At 30.7% G+C, this 21,348-nt stretch overlaps 1 protein-coding gene across 1 annotated transcript in view; it reads left to right on the top strand.

The window, feature by feature from the left end:
• The window catches only part of LOC129959026 (nucleolar protein 4-like), a 150,420-nt gene that overhangs the window by 73,801 nt on the left and 55,271 nt on the right, over positions 1-21,348 (top strand). Inside the window, exon 2 of the mRNA XM_056071795.1 lies at positions 18,563-18,706. Coding sequence (XP_055927770.1) covers positions 18,563-18,706 — 144 coding nt within the window. The remainder of the gene's footprint in view (positions 1-18,562; positions 18,707-21,348) is intronic.

Here is a 21,348-nt window from a genome sequence, read left to right as displayed (position 1 = left end):
CGATGATGGTGCTTATGCTTCTTGTTTTCGAATTCAGGTTAAAACGTGATAACATGTCCTTTTTCTTCTAAAAAGATTAAATGATATTTTGAAACTTTTGAAAAAGATTTCAGAGTAGCGTTTTTAAATCTGAACATTAATTATATTCTGCGAACAAAGAAAAAGAATTCTTCATTCCGCTAGCTTAAGGAAACTAATTTTATGGTAGCTTCTTAAGGAAAGGTTCCCTCATTTCGGCTGGAAAAACATTTTATGGTCTTTGAATGATCCCACAAATGCATATAAAAGAACAAAAAAAAACCTTTATCCCTGATAAAGAGAAATAAATTAGGTAAAAACAGTTATTTATAAAATTTTAGTTCCGAAGTAATGCAAGAAATAATTTTGAGATAAAATCACTCGCTTTTAGTGTTTTCAAGGACTCACAGAGCAAATTTGCAGAAGGCATAACGCACAGCTTTACCTTCTCCAGTAATTATTTGTTAACAAAAAATATTTAAGAAATACTTCATGCTTAAAAGGATTCATTTCATCCAGATTAATTAATTGAATTTATTCATCCAGGCCATGCTATTGCAAGCAAACGTCCATTATAAAAAAAATAATAAAAAAAAAGGATTCCTCCGGTGATGTGAAATAGAATCATCGGCCCGGAGGGAGTCAAGAAATTGATATCTTTCGAATTCAATGCTAAATGTTTAATTTTAATTAAAATTCTTCTACTTATTCTTCGCTGTTATTCGAGCTATTTCGTTCATGCTTTCATGCATGATTCAATTAAATAAAGCCAGAAATCTAATTAAAAATAAAACAACCGAGCAACCAGCAATATCAAGTTTATTACCGAGATTGAACGAAACTACTTCAGTTATTCAATCCGTTGGTGGTGATGATGATGATGTGTCCGCGTTACCACGGGAAGAGGGATGCAGCAGCTTCTGAGGGTAAAGACCCTTGAGCACCCGGGGGTAGAAGTCATTTAATTCATTTAGCGCTGCGAATCAAAATAAAAACAAGAGTTGTAACTTAATAAGCAACTTTTTTTCTTTTTTCAAATTCCAACAAGCCGGCACATAAATATTCGATTTTAAAACAATATAAATATTTCATAATATTTTTATGACCATTTTCAAATATTCACCACAAGAAAAAATATTTTAAAATTAGCCAGAATTTTGAAATGCGAATATGGATGAAAATCCAAAAAGTAATTATATCATCTTCAATATTTTCTAGTTATTCTTAATTTTCTCTCATAAATTTGCTCCAGCTTCTACTTTATTTCTCTTCTAACCAATTTTAGCAAACCATTTCCGAAACGAAGTATTTGTTTAAGGATAAAATTTAGCTCAAACTGCTGTCTATCTACTTCCACAAACTATGTGCTCTCTTTTAGTAAGCGAACTTAACTGAAACGTTCGCTAATTCTAACAAACGTGTTTGTTCTGCCATCTAGTGACGACTTGGGACAACAAAATCGAACTTTAATTTTGACTCGGAGTAAATACAGCACGAGGCGGTGCAATTTTAACTTCGCATGAATAAATATGCATGAATAAAATATGTAATTAAATACATTTTTTATAAACTCAATAATTGTATAGTTTAAACGTTTTTAAAGAATCCATCTTACATATTTACCCAAGCAAGTGTACATTTAATATCTAGTAAGAATAAATTAATGGTTAATCGTGCACTTTATAAGTAACCATCTAATGAGACTTTCACATATTTTGATGTTAAGTTAGTTTTATAGTTTAAGATAATGATTATGTGTCAGGATAATTATAAGTTTGGAAAGTATAATTTTTTTACAGAATCGTGTATTTGTTTGATGCCTACAACCTGAGATTTTGCATTGAAAATTTCGGAGAGTAAAAATATGCATGTTGAAATCTAGTAATGTATGGACGAAATGACTCCATAATTAATAAGTCAAATTTTCTGAGTAGTAAAATAATAAAACAGCTTTACTTATTCTTCAAATTCTCTTTATTGAAACTTCTAAACTAAAAGTAAAGCATCCATTAAGAATAGAATTCGATACCAAAATTAAGTGGAACATCTGAAGCGTCCCACAGACTTAGAAGGTGACAATAGAATCAAATTTTTTTATTAAAAATAAAATGACTTCAAAGGGGAAAATTAATTTGACGCTACATAACATTTAGGTTTAGATAAGAAATCCTTATATATATCCTCTAGATATTAATTTTTTTGGTGGGATAGACAATAATCATATGCTTGGAACGGCATTCGTTGTTTCGAGACTCAAAAAAATAATCACCCAGGTGTTGATTTTTTTTGTATCATATGTTATTAAACATTACTTGGAAAAGTTTGAATGCATTACTTTTCTAGAGAGGGTAAACAATTATTAACACAAATTCTGCAACATTTCGCCTATAATTCGAACCCATAAAAGTGGATTGGACTTTTATATGAGTAATTATTAAAATTATTATTCTGTTTCAATATTTGTTTCCGTAAGCCTTTCCAGAAATTTTGTAATGATAAAATGACTTTGTAATTATCTGATTTGTTAGCATAAATATTGATTAGCTTTTAATTATATTCAAAAAATATTAAAATAACAATTTTATTCAGAATACACAAATGTGCAAAATTTCAAACCTATAGCGCATTAGAAGATGAGTAAAAAATCAATTACAAAATTCTATCTATACCAACAGGAAACAACTCAAATCAAAGTGTTAAATGACTTCGAATTTTCTTTTATTTTTCCGGGTTAGAGACCCGAGTTTTATTAAGCATGTTAGCTGTTAGAAGCTAAGTGTTTTTCAACAGACCACACTGTCTCATCCTAACGCAGTTTAGTAATCTGATACTAAAATGTTGGCTTGGGGCTGTTATATTCAGACAATGATTCCAAATTGCATGATATATTTTGTGTAGCCACTATATACATACGAAACGGGCCGTAAATCAAAATATTCATATTTCTGATATTTGTTGCAATATAGTTTTATATTCAATTGCATTTTCTACATACTATAGTAAATTAAAATGAATTGTATGAAAAATATTTATTATTGTAAGGATTTTATTTATATTGTACTGTCTTAAATCTCGTTGCTTTCGAATATATATATATATATATATATTTCATTTTCACCTAATTCTTCTAAGGGAAATTTAAATTTTTAAACAAAGAGATTCGAGGCTTAAATCTTCTGGTCGGATTCTAACAATTAACATTCAGTGCCTAGCTCCATTTCTGATTGTAGATTGGAATCAATGATATGTTATACAATTACATTCAAAATAGTAGCTGTGGGAATCGGATCGAGCGATTGATCTTCAAAAGGCAAGTTATATATTTATATTAACGTCTCGCTTTAAAGCAACACTAGGGCTATTTTTGGACAGATCTCGTGATTTTGAACCGCAGTCGGATGACGAGGACGACACCTGAACTGGCACTCTTCATTCCAAGCTTCCACACCGAGCTAGTGGAAGGACATTTGACCCTGCCGGTTTTAACATGCATCAGACACGCTTACACGACGGTTCTTCGGTAGAATCGTGTCTCGAACTTGGAACCCTCCGGTTTCGAAGCCGAGACCTTACCACCAGCCCACTGCTGTCCGATATATTATTTTGAAGAGAAACGCCAAAGGAAATTGATGTTTGTTTGCATCGAAGGGAGATCGCCATTTTTTTGAATCTCGTAAGTTACCTGTTTTTCGTGTAATTACGAATCTCCTTTAATGCAATAATCTATTGAATCTGATAGAATTTTAATGCTTATCAATAATATGTGATGAATTTTATCAAACTATTTAAAGCTTTTGTATGAATAACAAGGGATTTTTAATTTTAACTGTAAAGAAATAGGACCACTATTAGCTGTAGTAACTTGTTGATATTATTATTTTAAAATTCAGAAACGTTTTGTTTAAATACTTACTAATCCTATCTTGTTGTGTTTTTTGTCCCTTTAATCATTTGAATTTTTAATAAAATTTAGGAATTTTTTTAATTTTTTGAATTCTTTGCATTTGCCTTCGAATTATTTGAAATAAAAATAAATAAGTCTTTTTCATAAAGATAGCGAAGTTCTACTTTGTTATTATTGCATTTTTACTGAAATGAGATAAATCTCAATAGAAATCGGTTTATTAAAAAAAGTAGGATAGGGGCCGAATTATCTTCACTGGTTATTTTATCTTCAATAAAAGTAATTCCGCGAAATTTTAAACATGAAAAAATGTGATATAAGAATGGCCTATTATCTTCAGATACCTTATACCTCTTTTAAATCGGGAAGAATATTAAAAGGGTTTTGCTCGCCAAATGATGTATCAATGTCCCAAAGTGTAAGAAATGTCCATGTATATCCCAACATAGCCAATGCATATTTTAATTTTACTCGCACTGTCCGATTATCACAATGCTGAACAGAATGCGAAATGAGCAGTTGAGACTTCCATTTCAGTCTAATAGCCTTTTGGCAGAGCAACAATTTCTGATCGTATTGTCAAATGGCGTAGATTTAGGGAAAACAGGTACAATCTCGAATGTAGGAAATATCCTGAGGATTCGTTTTGCTTTTTTTTAATGACCTAATATGCACTCTACCACAATGTTTAATAGTCGCTACTTTCGGTCAAACTGAAATTCGGCCTAAGCAATTTGAAAAATATTTCATGAAAAGCATTTTAAAATAGAAAAAAAATATTTCAGGAAAAGTTTTCTCCCTAAAGTCTATCAATTTTGCTTTCAGGTGAAGATAAAATAAAGTATCTACTTATTTAGTATCTGCTTAATATAGTATCTTAAGTACTCACTTAGTATCTAAAGTATCTACTTAATTATCTACTTAAAGTATCTAGTTACTTAATGGACGATCAAAATCTGTTCGTTATAGAAGCCATCATTCGTTTTGAAGATTTCAAAAGTAGCTTTACTCTTACCTTTCTTATTTTTCCTGAAAAATAAATATAAAATAACTCGGATTTAAAATCCTAAACAAATTTCATTACCAATCAAATTGGATAAATTGGATGCATTTGATTTTTTCTTATTCGAATGTGAATTTGCTTAAAACTGCTGCTGCAACTGAATTCCTCCGGTGAGTAAGAAGAAGTGAGTAGTTCAGATAATGTAAAACAACTCTTAATTCCACTGGAAAGCACATGTTTGGATGAAATATGTAACATGAAATGAATGTGTTTACATGAATGAAATATGTTGCAGAAATATGTAGAGGACAACAAATACTTAAAAAATAAGCAGAAAATCGCTAAATAGAAAACAGCAATAGCTCTCGGAGAGCACAGCTAGAACTCGTTCAGCGAACAAACTACAGAGAGAGAGAATTGATTATCTTGTGAAAACTTCATTTTTTTATAAACTTTCGAGGGAGTATGTCGTCACATAGAATTATCCTGATTTAACTGGTCTTGGATTCTAATAGAAATTCTTTAATAATTCTTTTATTTTCCAGAAAACTTTTTCTTAATTGTTAAAATCCTCTATTTCGTCGCCAAGTGACGTCAAATTGAGGGCAAAAATCGAAGTCATTATCCTACCATCCATTCAGCACGAAATAAGAGTCCCTGTCTCGCTCTCTTTCCAACGATGATTCTAATATGGTAAGGATGCGATATTACAGATTCGTAAGGCTGTTGTCCCTTTCCCGGCAGTCTTATTACATAGAACTATGATCAGTAATGTCTTGTCAATTAAAGTGGATAACCTTCGGCTTTGCAGTTGGTGACTTCTGAATTCTGTAGATAATATAATTCAGTTTTCTGAGAATAGTATGCGGTCTTTCCTGGTTCTGCTGCACCTTCAGGTTCAGAAACCTCAGCCGCTTCAACTCATTCATTCAAACTTGGTCACCCTCCTTAGAAACGTGATTTGTTGTTCTGGCGTCGTAACGAGACTTCATTCTTTAACTTCAAAATTAAATTCTCTCTATGTCAAATGCATATATTCTTTCTAAACATAACTCTAAATTATCCAAGTACTCATTTGGCGAAGAAGTCGTATCACTTGATCGCCCAAATAGGATATCACGGAACAATCGTGACGTTCGCTAAAAATGCGTCTCTGATGAAGTCTATCCAGTCATTTCATGAACAATATTCCGATAGGTCAGAAGAGAAAGTGGCAAATTTGTTTCACAATCAGTCTGATTTTTTAAAACAAATAAAGACGATTTGAAATAATTCGATTAAACCTCTTGAACCTACCGTAAGACTTCAGATGTAACGTTCTAGTTCGAGTTTACAGAATTCCGAAGACTTAGCAGAACTCAATACAAAGTGCGGGATAAAAATTTGTTTCTTGATCCAAATGAAATATCAAGGCATGCGATAGTGTAAAATCCAATTTTCGAAGAGCTTCTGCAGTCGAGGTTTCTTCTACTGTAGGCTGATAACTTCTTCAGGCAACTTCTTTAAAACAGTGTATCAGCACTAAAGCATATCGATTGCCCTTTGAAGGTACAGGGACTGTTAATAGAATATCCAAAATTATTCCTTCGAATTCTGTATTCATAATATAGCGCCTACAAGTGACCTTTAGTTTTTGTTTTGAATCCTTTTCCGGCTAGGAACTCGTGGCATTTTTTGTACGTCGTATTTATATTGATAAGGATATACAATTATTTTAGGGTTTTACTTAAATGTTTCACGACTTCAAAATGCCCTCCGCGTGCTGTTTCATGACTTTTTTAAAGTATTTCTTAAATTCTTTTCTTTGGGAGAATGAATCGCAATCTACAAAAGCTTACATCATCCCTCCCCCACTGACGGTATGAAAAACAATATTTAAGATAAGGAATCCTAAAGAACCAAGTATTATTTTGTGGAGGAGAATTACCTGCAGCAAATTCTTGCCCCGATGGTATATCCATCAAATTCAGTATCTCCTGTAGAAAGGGCCTAACATCTGTGTTTCCAGTTGCGCTTTCTGGAAATCACCTAAAGACTTTAGATCCACAGATGTCATTAAAAATTAACGCAAGATTTGAGTTTACCATCATTCATGCAATAAAACGTTCGCAACCCTATTAAAAGATCATTTGACAACTGATAGTTTAGGGTTAGTAAAAATGGAGCATTACACGATAGAACAACGTGTTAACTCAAAATTAGACTTTAAAAAAGCACACAATTGTTTCTTTATATTGTTATACTTTTATTCAATCGTAAATTACACAGGATAGGGTTATGTATGGAATAACACATGGAACAAATGGCCTCCATGGCTTTACTCGCACATACGCTCTCTTTTTTCGAAATTTTCCATGCCCATTTTGCATAAATGTGGCTGCTTTTCCTTCATGCAACGTTGGATTTTCATCTTCAATGCACGTGTGCTTGTGGGCTTGCTGGCATAGACCTTTAATCGAAAATAACTACATAAAAAGAAATCCAGTGGTGTTCAATCACACGATCTAGGGAGTCAGTTCACAAATTTTCGAACTGTGGCCGCGCCGACAGACTTTCATTGAAATATTATTCAACAATGAAAACATGTTGTGCTATTGTGTAACGCTCCATTTTTAATAACCCTAAAGTATCAGCTCTCAAATGATTTTTAATAGGGTTGGCAACACTGTACTGCACGAATGGTGGCAAATTCAAACCTTGCGTTCATTTTGGGACACCCTTTAAAAAATGAATCTTACGAGAAAATCTAGAATTAAATGCATAGAAATCTTTTTATTGAATGCAAATGAATTTTTTTTATAATTGGACACATTTTACCTTCTCCAATACAAATGCATGAATATATGACGCTGCTTATTTAAAAATCGCCTACAATTTGCATCATTTTTCTCTTCAAGTAAATAAAATCTATGTTTAGATCTATAACATGGGGTATATTTTTCTGGCAGTCTCTCCGACAATCTCATAAATGAAATAAAATGATTCGAAGCAAGGTGACCTTCTTACTAACAAAAATTAAAAAAAATACTAATTATGCAACTGCAGCTTTGCATAATAGTTTGAGTCTTCGATAAAAAGCCATCTTTTCACGCTTATTAGTCGAGCAAGAATTTTGGATAATGTACAGTGCGTCAAAAAGTAACCAGACACTGATCATTATTTCGAAACTAATTGTCGCAGAATAAAGTTGTAAATGTCTGTCTAGATAGAAATATATTCTCTATAAATGCATGAAATATTTTTCCTGCAAGGGGTCGTTTTCATACTTAGATTTACACAAATTCAATTTTTTCAAATGATAACAGCAGCTTTCGAATACATGTTCAAATTCACCAGATTAAAACAGCTGGCCTACATATAAAATCTTGTAATTTTGATTAACTTACTCATGAGTTAATAGTAATTGAAATTTTCAATTCCTACTGCTAAATTAGAATTTCGGGTTTTTTCTACAGATTCCAAGGAACCACAGATTTAAGGAACCATTGAGAGTAATTCTTATTTTGCATTAAAATATGCAATGAAAAGACAAAATGATGGTTTTAAAAAACAGAAAATGATATTTTAGATTCTTAATTAATTTTTTAAATTCTTAAGTTAAAACTTTTTGAATAGAAACTCATGAAACATCCACGAAATTTGGATGTCAGTTGAAAGTAGTAAGACCTGAAACATCACTGTTTTAAATTTTATCAGTTTCCACCAATAGTTTTTAAGATATAAATGAATAACCAAAAGCTTTCTGAACAACATCCTTTTCGCTTTCTTTGGGAAGCTTCTCAACTTTAGAAAAGAGTTGACAAAGAAAAATTGACAACAAAGAAAAATTGCTAAAATGGAGCAGAATACAAATTATGTCCTTCAATAATGATTCAGATATAGATTTCTTTTTGAATGAGATGTAAAAGTAAGTGGAAAGATTGATGCATGTAACAATATTACATTTCAAATGATTTTGTGTGAGGTTAATGAGAGCTGATTGCATTAATAGACATTATTTGTAAGGTTTTTAATTATAAAAAATCACAGAAGGCAAATTATACACAAAACACAAATTTATATAGTGTTAAATGTATGAATTATTGAATTAATACAAAAGGAGTTCCTTGTACGTAGATAAGGTAATTTATACATTTTTTTAAAAAAAAGGAAACAAAAACTTAAAAACATATATGTACAAATTAATTAATATTATTATTTAATATGTTTTCCAGTAAAAAGAGATTAATAATAAAAATAATTTAAAACGATTTAAAGTAACTTTTGGTGGAAATTTGACTATGTAAATCATCAGCAATGTGATATTTATGTTTAAAATAAAAAGAGGTGTTTCGGGAAATAAGTATATCTTTTACTATTGTGCTTCTTTCTTTCTTTTTTTTTTTTGACCTCAGCTTGTTATATCAATTATAAATGATAAATCAATTCAGAATTTTTGATTATTTTAAATGATAAGTTTCAAGAATAGTATTTAAGAATTATTTATACTTGCAAGTAAGAGCATTTTAATTGAATTCTTATTTAGTCTTCTTCGCTCTTAACGGCGAATCTGTTCCTTTGTAACATTGTTATAACAAAAATGTTGCAAAGTTAACTTGTGAAATAATACGAAAACCTGAATAAAGGAAAGTATAGTATTAATTTTTTGTTTAATATCGAGTCAGTAAGAATTACTCGACGAAACAAAGAGCAATAACGGAAAATTAAAGCAATAAGAATGAATATGAAATGATATACACCAAACTGATATTGAAAATAAATTTTCGTATAATCCATTTAAATAATAGGCGAAATAAATAAAAATAATTATTAATTTATTATTAGACTTGACTTTTGATAGTTTACACTAACTGATTGAAATGCATGCTAATTAAATGGACTCTATATGAAATGAAATCAAATGTTAAAGAGCATTTTATAAGGAAATTTGGATTGTTCTCCAAAGTATGAAAATTCAATTATTAATATTAATTTTGTAAAATAAATAAAATTTGAATAAAAGAAAAAGGATAATTGAGAGATAAATTTAATGACTTTAGATGACTCCGGCTGATTCCCCCCCCCCACCTCCTCAATCTTTTCGAAGATGAAGAACTGATTAGACATTTTCTTTTCGGAATTTGCAAATTTTTGGGGAATTCTCGGTGTTTAGGAACTATTTCGGAATAAAATTTTCCGCAAAGAATTTAGTTTTTTGTTTTAATCAACTAATTATTTTTTTAACAGTTAAAAATTTTTTGAAGGTTTTTAGATACTTAGGTCGATTTTGACTTTACACACTAGTGATAAAAATTCGCTAAATGAAGTTTGCCTTTCAATCTCATTTTATTTTATATGCTAATTGTTTTATTTACTATTTTTTGTTACCATACGCATTTTTAATCAGTTTATAGAAGATTTTATTAATTTTATGAAAAGCTTACGTTGATCATTTTCATAAAATGTGGTTATTTATATGAAATCAGTTTTTTTAGGATCTATATTTCTTCGTCTTCGATTTCATTCAACACTTTGATAAAAATTTCTCGAAATGGAGATAACTTTTTCAATAATTAAATTTCATTCATTTTTTTTTATTGTGACGCACTTTTAATATGTTTTAAGGAAAATGTTAAGATTTTATTCATTCTTTCTCTTTTTAAAGTTTACGTAGATTAATTCTCATCATCACTTTTATACGAAATCAGTTTTAGAAGAAACCTTTCTTTACATTTATTAGAATGGATTAATTTTTCTGACCTGATTCCAGTTCACTGTTTGTGCTGAACAGGATATTCCTTCAATAAAATAGAAGGGTGATCATATCAAAACATTTCTCCCATGCGAATTGATTTTTCTTAGTTAATGAAATTCATCGCAAATTTTCAATTATTCATCGCTTTCAGGAACAACAAAACGCGAGTTTAAAGATGAATGCATTATTCTAAGTTAAAAAAAAATAGACTTTATTTTAACGTTTCTAAAGATAAAATTTTATGTAAGAATTTGTTATTATTCAAATTTGCCAACTTTGAGTCCTTTTTCTTACATGATTTAAATTCGCTCAGTTATATAATCATTATCTCTCCGATGACAAAATTGATGACAGTATTTATCGTCAACAAAATATAAGAGCAATTGCATTGTAACTTCTAGAGTATGAATTTGTTTCCCTAGCATAACGAAATTTATGGAAATTAAACTTGGCATTTCGGTTTCCTATTAGTCAAGCATGGGGAAACATCATACTGTTTTAAATTTGGCTGCTTTAGATGAAAAAGTCTTTTAAATTAGAGACAAAATTAATTTTAACGTTTCAAGGTTGAATTATTTTCTTAAACTTAAAAACTTTAGCAAATGCTGAAAGTGAACCATTTACGTGGCCAGAAATTAACAGGTGTGTGCAAAGGAACTCTCAGCGAAACTCCACAAATTATTCGATAACTTAAAGAAATAAGGAAAAGATTGATATCATTTAAAAGAATTAATTTTCCCAACTAAGATTGTGTTCAGGCAAATAATCTCGGTCGACGAGTAGCAAACACCATTTTTACTTCTGATGACGTGTGTAGAACATCGTTGGCGATTCTGTGACAAAAGAATTTTGACGTGCATGGCGCCTCTTTCTTTCGTATCTTTCCATTTTTCTAATATTTTAATTCCTTAAGCATAGATTAAAATGATTGTCATTTTACTGCTTTGTAAGATTAACAATAAAAGAACTATATTTTAACTTGTGTCTATGCTTATTTGAGCATTTCTCTGAGTAACTGCTTGTTTTATCTTCAAAACTTCTAACAAAGACGCCAACATGTCTAATGGAACTCCGGTCTGAGCAATTTCGATCTCGATGTACATTGCATTAGATCATAACAACTTAAACATAAGTCGACAAAGTGTAATTTATAAGACATAAGATATCATTAGTGCTGAAATACGAAAGTAAGCAAGTTAGAAGTTGCATTTGTTTTACTTTGAATTTCAGAGTTTTTTTTATTTTTTTTTAAAGTTTTACTGTTTTTACTGTTAATTTTTTTTTCCAAGGCACAAAAATAATTGTTTCCGAAAAAGTTTTTATTTAATATTTTTTAATAAACTTTAGTATATGATTCAAGTAATAGAAGTTTTTTATTCGCTCTTTTTCCTCTTATTTTTAAAAAATCCTTTATTCTTATTTTGTAATAGGAATGAAATCGAATTTTTGATTTTTTTTTTTTTTTTTTTTTTTTTTTTTTTTTTTTTTTTTTTTGGTTTTCCTATGTTGTAAAATTTTGTTCTATAAAAGTTGAATCAATATGAAAAATCATTATTCTTGCTTTTAAGAAAAATCATACAGAAAAAAATTAGTTATGAATTTTGAATGGTAACTTCTTTTTTTGGAAAATCGATTATTTTGATGTATAACTAAATTCAATTCCACTTGCATGTATTCTCATCTATATACTTCAAGATACTTTCATTGATATTCGTTAACATTAACGATCATTTACTTAAACATACCCACACAATCAATTCTTCTAATCTTTAAGAGTTCAATTTCTTTTTTAGACCCTTAAGGTACGGTTACTTTCAATTGTATTTTAATAAACCAATGTATTCGCTGAATCTTATCTCTTCTCAAATTTTAATTCTATTAACGTAAATCAAATCGATGAAATTACTTTTAATTCATATCTGCCAGAAAAGAATATTTTATGTATAACGATTATTTTAATTCATTTAATATTAAAGAATCTGCATTATATTCATATGTTAAATATTTTTTCTGTATCCGCACAAAATTTTTCAAACCATCTGCTTCTTTCGGTTTTGAACGTTCAATGTCTTCATTACTGAATATTAGAAATTCACAGTTACAATCACTCATACATAGGCCAAAAACGTAAAGTTTGATTTGAATACAGTAGAAAATGCAATATATGTTACGACTCATGCTGATGCTTACCTGTTTCCTTTTGTGTGTCATTGAGTATTTTGATCGGAATAGAATATTCGATTACATATGCTAGTCATCGTGATATTTTCTATCGAACATTCTTTTACACCAATAATACTTTGAAAACTAGCATTCTTCCAGACATTCTAACTGAAAATGAGGAGGACAAGTTCCAGCGCGCACACACACACGCACGCACACACACACGCACGCACACACACACACACGCACGCACACGCACGCACACACACACGCACACGCACACGCACGCACACGCACACGCACACACACGCACACACACACACACACACACACACACACACACACACACACACACACACACACACACATATATATATATATAATATAATACGCACACAGGGTGATTCAAATTAAAGCCTTGGCAAGCTAACCAGTTGACGTAACGCCTTCATATTTGAAGGATATATACCGTCGTATAAATGGAAGAATTTTTAAAGAACAGATATTAATCATCGGGTACAGTCTCGTCAAAACTTTGTCGCAAACTCTTTAATAAATATATTTATTATTAATAGGGCTGTTCGATTTTCGGTTTGACGAAAAAAAATCAGTATTATTTATTGATTCAAAATTTTTATAGTTGGTGCATTTGAGTTGAAAAGGGAAATAGGATGGAATTTGAAAATCTGAATGTTTCTTTTTGTTGTCCATTTCTGTTTAATTACTACTTGATGGCTAGGAAAAAGGTTAAAAAAATGATATGAAGTGAAATTAAGTATTTATATGAGAAGTTAATTGTTATTTATAGCATAGGCGTTTTGTATCGTTTTTCTCTATTCTGGATTTTATATTAGGATTTCTATAAAGATACTGCTTTGTTTAATATGGTAAAATTCTTGCTTTAAGCATGTTATTTTGGAATGAATTGTTTCATGTTTTCTAAACTGAAACTGATTGCTATTTAAATATAATAAACGAGTTATACATCTTTTATTTTCAAATATATGAACAATATAAGCAGTTTCTTGATGTTCTATTAATTTTAAACAAACGAAATATTTTCTCAAAATAACGCAAAAAGTAAAATTTTACAATAATTTTTTAGAAATTTTTTTTTATAAATGAAGTTTAAAAGGCATTTAAATAAATGAATTCCAAATGTTTTTGTCTTTTAATAAAACCACTTATTTAAATTTGAGATTCAAGCAGATGTACTTAACAAAGTATTCGAACGTTGCCTTCATTTTTAAAGCACTTTTTTTGTATATTTGTGTCTTCTATACAAATTTGTATGCGTCTAAATATCGTAATTAATATTAAAAATTTGCATACGAAAATTTTTTGTCAAGTACTGAAACCAGATTTGTCATAAAAATTTTAAGAGAATCCTGTGTTTTCTTTCAATTTTGGTTCTAGTGATATTTTAAAATCTTCCAAAAATCTTAAACAATACAGCAACATAAATTATGATTTTTTCTCTCGCTAAAATAGGCATTTTCAACCTTTGTGTTGTTGCGTTAGGTAGTAAAGGAAATGAAAGTCGCAATCATTATAGAAATACTCTTGTTAAATAAGCTTCAAAGTGAAACTCCCTTTAATAAAATACAAATATTACATCTCACTGCAAGATTCTAGATTATTAACAACTAAATATAGTTGAAATTTGCAGAGTGATTATTCCACAAAAAAAAAAAAAAAAAAAAAAAAAAACGTTTTGCTCAAAAACAACATTATTGATACTTATCACATTCTGCATTCAAGATGCAAGCAAATGTAAAAGCAGTAACTCAAAACTAAAATTTTCAGTAGAGCATTTAAGCCACAAACTTAGTATTTGTATGATGCTTAATGTGATCTCATATTATTTGGAGTGAAAAATACAAGAACTTTCAAAATCTCTCATATCTCCAGATGGCAGTCACATTTTGTGCTCAATAGTTTATAAAATAAAACTATAGGTCCTTCGATGTACTTCAGGGAATTTTTAAAACTGAAAACGCATCACACTGTGAAAGTTTTATCGTTAACAATACAAATTTTTCTACCCCTGTGGTAAGTATGTTGTACACTTGTTCTAACACGTGATTTCTACGTAAATGAATAAAACCTTCGTCCAAACGGCTTTTCTGTGAACGGAAGTCCCCTCCCTTCCTCTCCAACTAGCACAGAAATACACAATGGAAAAAAAAGACTCTTGAAGCGTTGGCCGCTCTTAGAACTTTCAAAACTTGTTCAGTGCTGACTCCAAACTTTCGATGAGCGTCTTTCATTTGAACCGAATTTCATTTACTTAAGTTGTTACAGTTTTAAACTACCACGTTTACATTTATGCAAGACAGGCGATCCACCCTTTAACAGAATTTATTCTAAATTAGATACATATCTATACTTTACAAACTAAATTCCACCATATAACGCTTTTCGTTTTGTAGCTATCGCGTTCAATTATATTCAGGCAAGTGGACTGACACATTTCCTCCAAATGGATTTCGTTCAAAATTTGATAGAAATCTACTACACTGATGTAAGGACCCTATTTGATTCATAAAGATCAAAATGTTATTGAATTATCGTGTTAGGAGACATACCTAATTCCAAAAATGTGCTTTTCTGATTCAGGGAACTCTAAAACGTCAAAAGCTAGAATTCGCACTTTTTGGCGATCACAATGCTCTCTCTCTCTCTCTATGTTTACTTCCTGTACGAGAAACCAAAAATAGCATACTTGACATTTCTCTTCCAAAACAAGAGAGCATTTTATTTTGCTGACTGGTTGATATTAATAACACGAAAGAATTGATCAATTCAAAAGCAAATTTCTGGGAAAACTCCTTGAGTTGCTTATCATGTTTGACTCAATTCAAGATCTCAAATACAATATTTTAAATTTTATTAAATTCTGGCTGGCAGATATAGAAGTTTTACTTTTAGCAAATACCTACGTTTAATTTATAGAAGTTGCGAAAAGCCTTCCTCCTGGTTTAAACAAGAAAAGTCATAACCTTACCCTCATCACTTTTCGAAAGCTATTGCACTCTTATCATGCGATTATTATAAGATCAGATTGCAGAAGGAACTTTCATCTTTACCTCAAATTTACAGCACCTCTTTCTCTGATAAATGTTTAAAACCCACGAAAGCCACCTCTTTTAAATATTTCATTATGTGCAAGATCGGAAACGGAGGGGGATCATCACACAAGTCTTCTCTTCCGAAGGTAATAGTCTCGGAAACGGTGCATACATTGAAGGACCCCATTTTGTGATGTCTCCCCTTCCCACACCGAAAAAAAAAAAGAATGATCAAAACAAAGCCTGGATCCTTCGAATTTGCTTCAGGCAAAGTAAGTTTCTTTATCATCATTTGCTGGATCCAAGAATCGGAAATATTTCAAGCAGAAATGGGACTTATTATTTTCTTTTTTGTACACTAGATGCATCAGTAACTTTCTAAAAGCATCTTCAGCGGAAACTTTGAAAGCCGATAAAGAAACAACTATATATTTCTGATTAGAAAAATAGTGCTTGGCGTATAAATTGGTTAAAATAATCTTTAAATAAAGTTTTTAACTGGAAAATGTGCTCTTAAGACAATGGCTAAAAGGTGATGTAAAAATATTCATGTGAAAAATAAGCTATGTAGAAATCAAATTTCTCATGTTCAAGGTAGCAAGAAATAGGATCTCATATCAGAAGACTATAGAATACGTTCTATTAATCCAAACCATTGTTTTATAAAATGAAGATAAATAGATAAAGTTTCGACCAACAGAATCAGTGAATTACAGAAATAAATCTGCAGGGTATTATTAATAAAGAAAAGCATGCTAATTTTTCTAAAATACTAAAATAATTCTTATGCAACTTTATTTCTGTGGTTCACTTATTGATGCTAAGACAAATAATTTATTTGGTCATTTTTAAGAAGCTTATATTCCGAGAAAAATTAGCAACGCCTTTATTTGTTATGATAATACAGTAGAACATCGATTATCCAACTGTAATAACAATATGTCATCGAAAAGTTGATTAAAAAAAGACTAAATTTAAATGATGACTATTTTCTGGCATAGTTTGTCAAAATCGTTTGTCTGAAATTATATAAAAATTAATTAGCTCGTACTAGTTGACGTATTATCTGAGGAATTCTTTCTTGGAATAACGAGAAGTGAAGAAAAGACACATGGCCCATTAGAAAGACAGTTGACCCTTTGCAAAAGTAATTCGATGCATATTTATTCACTTAAAACAAGGACTTGTTCATTGCTCCTTGTTCATTATGTAATGATATTTTAAAATATAATTTAAACTTAATTAATTTCCTAATTTTTAGCTTAATTTGGCTCATATTAACTTCATTCGAATATATTCTCTTATTTCCTGATCCAGTTCCACCTTTTTTATTTAATTCATTCAACACGATTTCTAAAATTGCTGAAGTCGACAAGTTCCCACACTCCGTGTGGAGGGATAAAAATTGTCTAGCTAAGCGAATATTTTTTAAAAACCTAGATTCTCTCCCTATCAAAATCTCACAGTATATAATCAAGGGAATAAATCTTTCATGAATTTTTCCTCATTTCCCTCACGTGTCGTTCTCTGTTGATGCTCTCGTCGCTTCTGCTTGTACATAAATCATGCTTCCCGGGATGGAATAAAACGATTTTAAAATTTCAAAGTGTCTTTTCTGTCTTCGGCCACGATTCTGTTTAAAAAATTTATATATATATATAATATATATATAATATATATAATAATATGCTTTAATTTGTATTTTCACATCTTCTTACCATTTTGCAGGTATTTTTAACAGTAAAAAATAAATAAATAAAATGTCATAATGATGCACTGTCTTGAACGATGAGTTAGAGTCACCATCCGAGTGCAAAGGGTTAAAAGATCCATGAGTGAGATGAATAATTATCCCTAATAAGAATATTTGTAAATCTTACTGATTTTCTCAATGATTCTTTGAGCTTCGAGAGCACACTTACAGTTTCTAGTATACTTACAAAACTATTTTATCGTGAAAAGGGATGGAATTTGTCATTTCGATATTGAAAAATGAAACTGTGTTTTTATTTTCTCCTCTAAATAACTTCTTACGTTATCAAAGATTATTTGTCGATAATGACATTATAGAGGCCTTTGCATTGCAGAACCCGACTCCTGTACCAAGTTTGACAACCTTTTCTGAATAATTCCTGTTAACTTAATTAATATAAGAAAACGAGCGTTTCTCTAATATAGGATCGTTTAACAGACACTTTGGTTGCTAGTGGGCCGGTTTATCGTGTTCTTACGGTAACAAAATTTTAAAGGCGTGTATTGAAGTTTAAAAGCGGTAAGCTATGTAATAACAGAAAAGTATCCAACATCTTTTTCACATTAAAATGTCAAATGAACAATACTTTATAAAGTGAAACGTGTCGAAGTATTTTAAAAGGGAGTGTAGCTTGCGTGAACAATTTTCTTTTTCCGATTTACAACGTTTTCGCTTAGGGCACTTGCGATGTTTGTCATCTTTAGTCCTCAATAAACGCTTGGATATTTTCTACGGATGCTTGGTATATATTTTATCCATTTTCCTTCAAGTCATTGAATCATTTCAGAGCTCAAAAAGTACTTCATTTGAAACTGAAATGGCATCGAATATTGATATTTGAAAAGTTTCAATAGCCTAGTCTCGCTCAGTTTAAAGACTGTTTTAAAAATGGGATCTTTTTTTATTTATTTTTCAGAGCAATGGAAGTGACAGGAGTGAAAGTGTGGTTTACAAAAAAGTTGCAGTGGTGGAAAATTTCTACGACATCATCTATGGTGTTCATGTTGAAATGGATGGGCGAGGAGGAAAGCACGCTGGGCAAAAGAGGACATACAAAGCGGTGAGTGTTGAAATACACGAATGCTTTAGTGAAAATTTACAACGAGTTAGTAGAGATTTATTTTATTGAAATTTAATAAAGAGGATCACAATTTGAACAATACTCTCTGCCTTTCTCTGATATTGGTTCTTCATTTTTATGCCATTAAATGAGCTTAAAATCCTTTCTTGATGTAACTTAAATTGCAAATACAAGGATGCTCATGACCTACCTGCAGATATTGTAAATCAAATTAGAAAAAGCTGAATAGTGGAGTGGACCAAAAAAAAATGATACTTTTGTTTCATGTCACTATAACCGTAAAAAATCTGACAATTGGTGATAAATATAATGAGGAAAAAAATAATATGACTAATGGATGTCTGCCGTCCCCACGTGAGGCTTCAATGTCTTAAAAAGTTGTGAAAATCAACTGTATTTAATTAATGTTAAAAATTTAAGGCATGTTTTTTCTGCTTATTGTAATATTAGCTGTAAAGTACTAAACGTCGTAAAGAGTAATTAAATTTAATCACAATCGGTCCGTAGATTCTGATTATATATTCCTTGCAAAGTAAACAAGAAATGCATGGAATTACTTTAATATACAAATTCTAATTACTAATCATTACCATAATTTTCACGCTTTATTTTGTCGTTGAATTACAATGGTTCGATGTATTATAATTTATAAGTTACATATTATTTTTGTGATATTTACACTCTCTTATAAAACTGGCAAATAAAACAAAGAAACACCTGCGTTTTCTTTCTTTTTCTAAAATTTCTAATACCGGTATTAAAACCGGTATCCCGGTATTAAGATCTAAAAAATACCGAATACCGGTATTGAAATTTTGGTCCGGTATTGCAATCCCTATACACAACGAAAGGTTATTATTTAGATCTAAAAAACATCCACTTCATTTATTTTCTTTATTTTTTTATCCATATTAAAACTTTGCAAAACTAAGCTTCAGAATTTGGATATCATTTGTCAACAAAGAATGAATGGTAAGAATAAATAAAGTAACAAAAATTAGGAAATCTTTAAGAAATCACTAAAGCTGTTAAGATATCTTTGTGTTTTATATTTTTTGCATGCCATTTGACTCTTTTTTTCTGATCAGATGGTGTTAGAAAATTCGATTACTGGGCAATCGAAAGAAAATGTGAGCATTACTGACCTAACCCTGTGTGTTGATAAAGACACATTACATAAGGATCAAAAGTATTTTCTTAATATTTTGATTCCTTTAGAATAGGTAAAAGTATTGATCCGCTATCCTGGCAAATTGTTTCAATTTATAGAGTCAATAGTGACAAACAAAATATTCAGTTGGTACTCAAAAGAAAGAAAAACACTCTTCTTTGAAATATTCCATGTCAGTAGAGCTAAAATCAAAACCAAAAAATATTTCATAGAGCCCAATACCATTGGAGCAAACGTTACCTTTTTCAAGATTTATTTAAAAATATAAAATCCATTAACAAATACAACGCATCTTTTTACTCTCTTTACTGAAAATGAGATGGTAATTATAACACTGAATAATAGAAAACCCTTTAGACAGCTGATCATTAGACACATTTTTAAGGCGAGTCAATCGGTTTCAAAGAGAAAAATAATCCCAAATGACAGGGCATGGTCATTTGGAATATTATAACCACGAATAATACTGGATCATTTTTTATTACGAACCGTGAATGATATTGAACCATTTTTATCCTTTGACAATATACACAGGGTGTTGCCGAATTCGACCGACAAATTCAGAGGGGTGGAAGTAGGAATCAAGAGGATAAAGAATCGCCATACAACATAGGGTCCCAAACGACGTTTAGTGGGAGAAAATCGCAAAAATATAGGGAATCCAAGAATTGTTGGAAACTATAAAAAAATTTAAAAATAACAAATGATCTTTCAACTATGATTTTTTAAAGTGAAAATACATTCTTAAACGTTTTTTTTTTCTTCATGTAGTTAACATGCTGATTTAATGATCTAAGGGGTTGTAAATGACTGAAAACGAAAAAGTAGTCTAAAATATTGAAGAAAAATGCGTGAAAATGTGAGGAATTTTATATTCTTTAGTTTGATATAAGCGTGTAGTTTGAAAACGGAGGAGTTTTTAAGATGTTCCAGAAAAACTAAAGTAGGCAGAAGAAAACATCGCTGCAACATCAGTACCGATGTTCTCATAGAGCGTTGTCAAATTCGAAAGACAAATTCAGATCGGGTATAGTAAGTATTAAAGAGATGAAAAATTACCAGAAAAAATAGGGTCGCAGTCAACATTTTTTTAGTGAAAATCGGAAATCGGGTGGAGTTCGCACGCTGGATATTTGATGCCACACAGGAAGATACACACTTTCCGCTAGAGTTTCATTCTCAGATGAAGCCTGCTTTACGTGAGAAGACGTCTTCAACACGCACAATGCGCATATTTGGTCATTCGAAAATCTCCACACCTCTATCTCGTCGAACGTACAACACAGATTTAATATTAACACCTGGTCAGGGCCATGTATTGGGACCTTATCTTCTGCCGAACGCCTCAGAGGCGCAAAGTACCTTGTTTTCTTGCTGCACGTTCCTCCGGATTTAATGTGGGAAGAATCGACAATTGTAAGCCAGAACATTTGGTTAACGCATGATGATG

Source organism: Argiope bruennichi, chromosome X1 (genome assembly GCF_947563725.1).
Source record: "Argiope bruennichi chromosome X1, qqArgBrue1.1, whole genome shotgun sequence".
In the NCBI taxonomy this organism is placed as follows: domain Eukaryota; kingdom Metazoa; phylum Arthropoda; class Arachnida; order Araneae; family Araneidae; genus Argiope; species Argiope bruennichi.
This window is presented reverse-complemented; position numbering and strand designations above follow the sequence as displayed.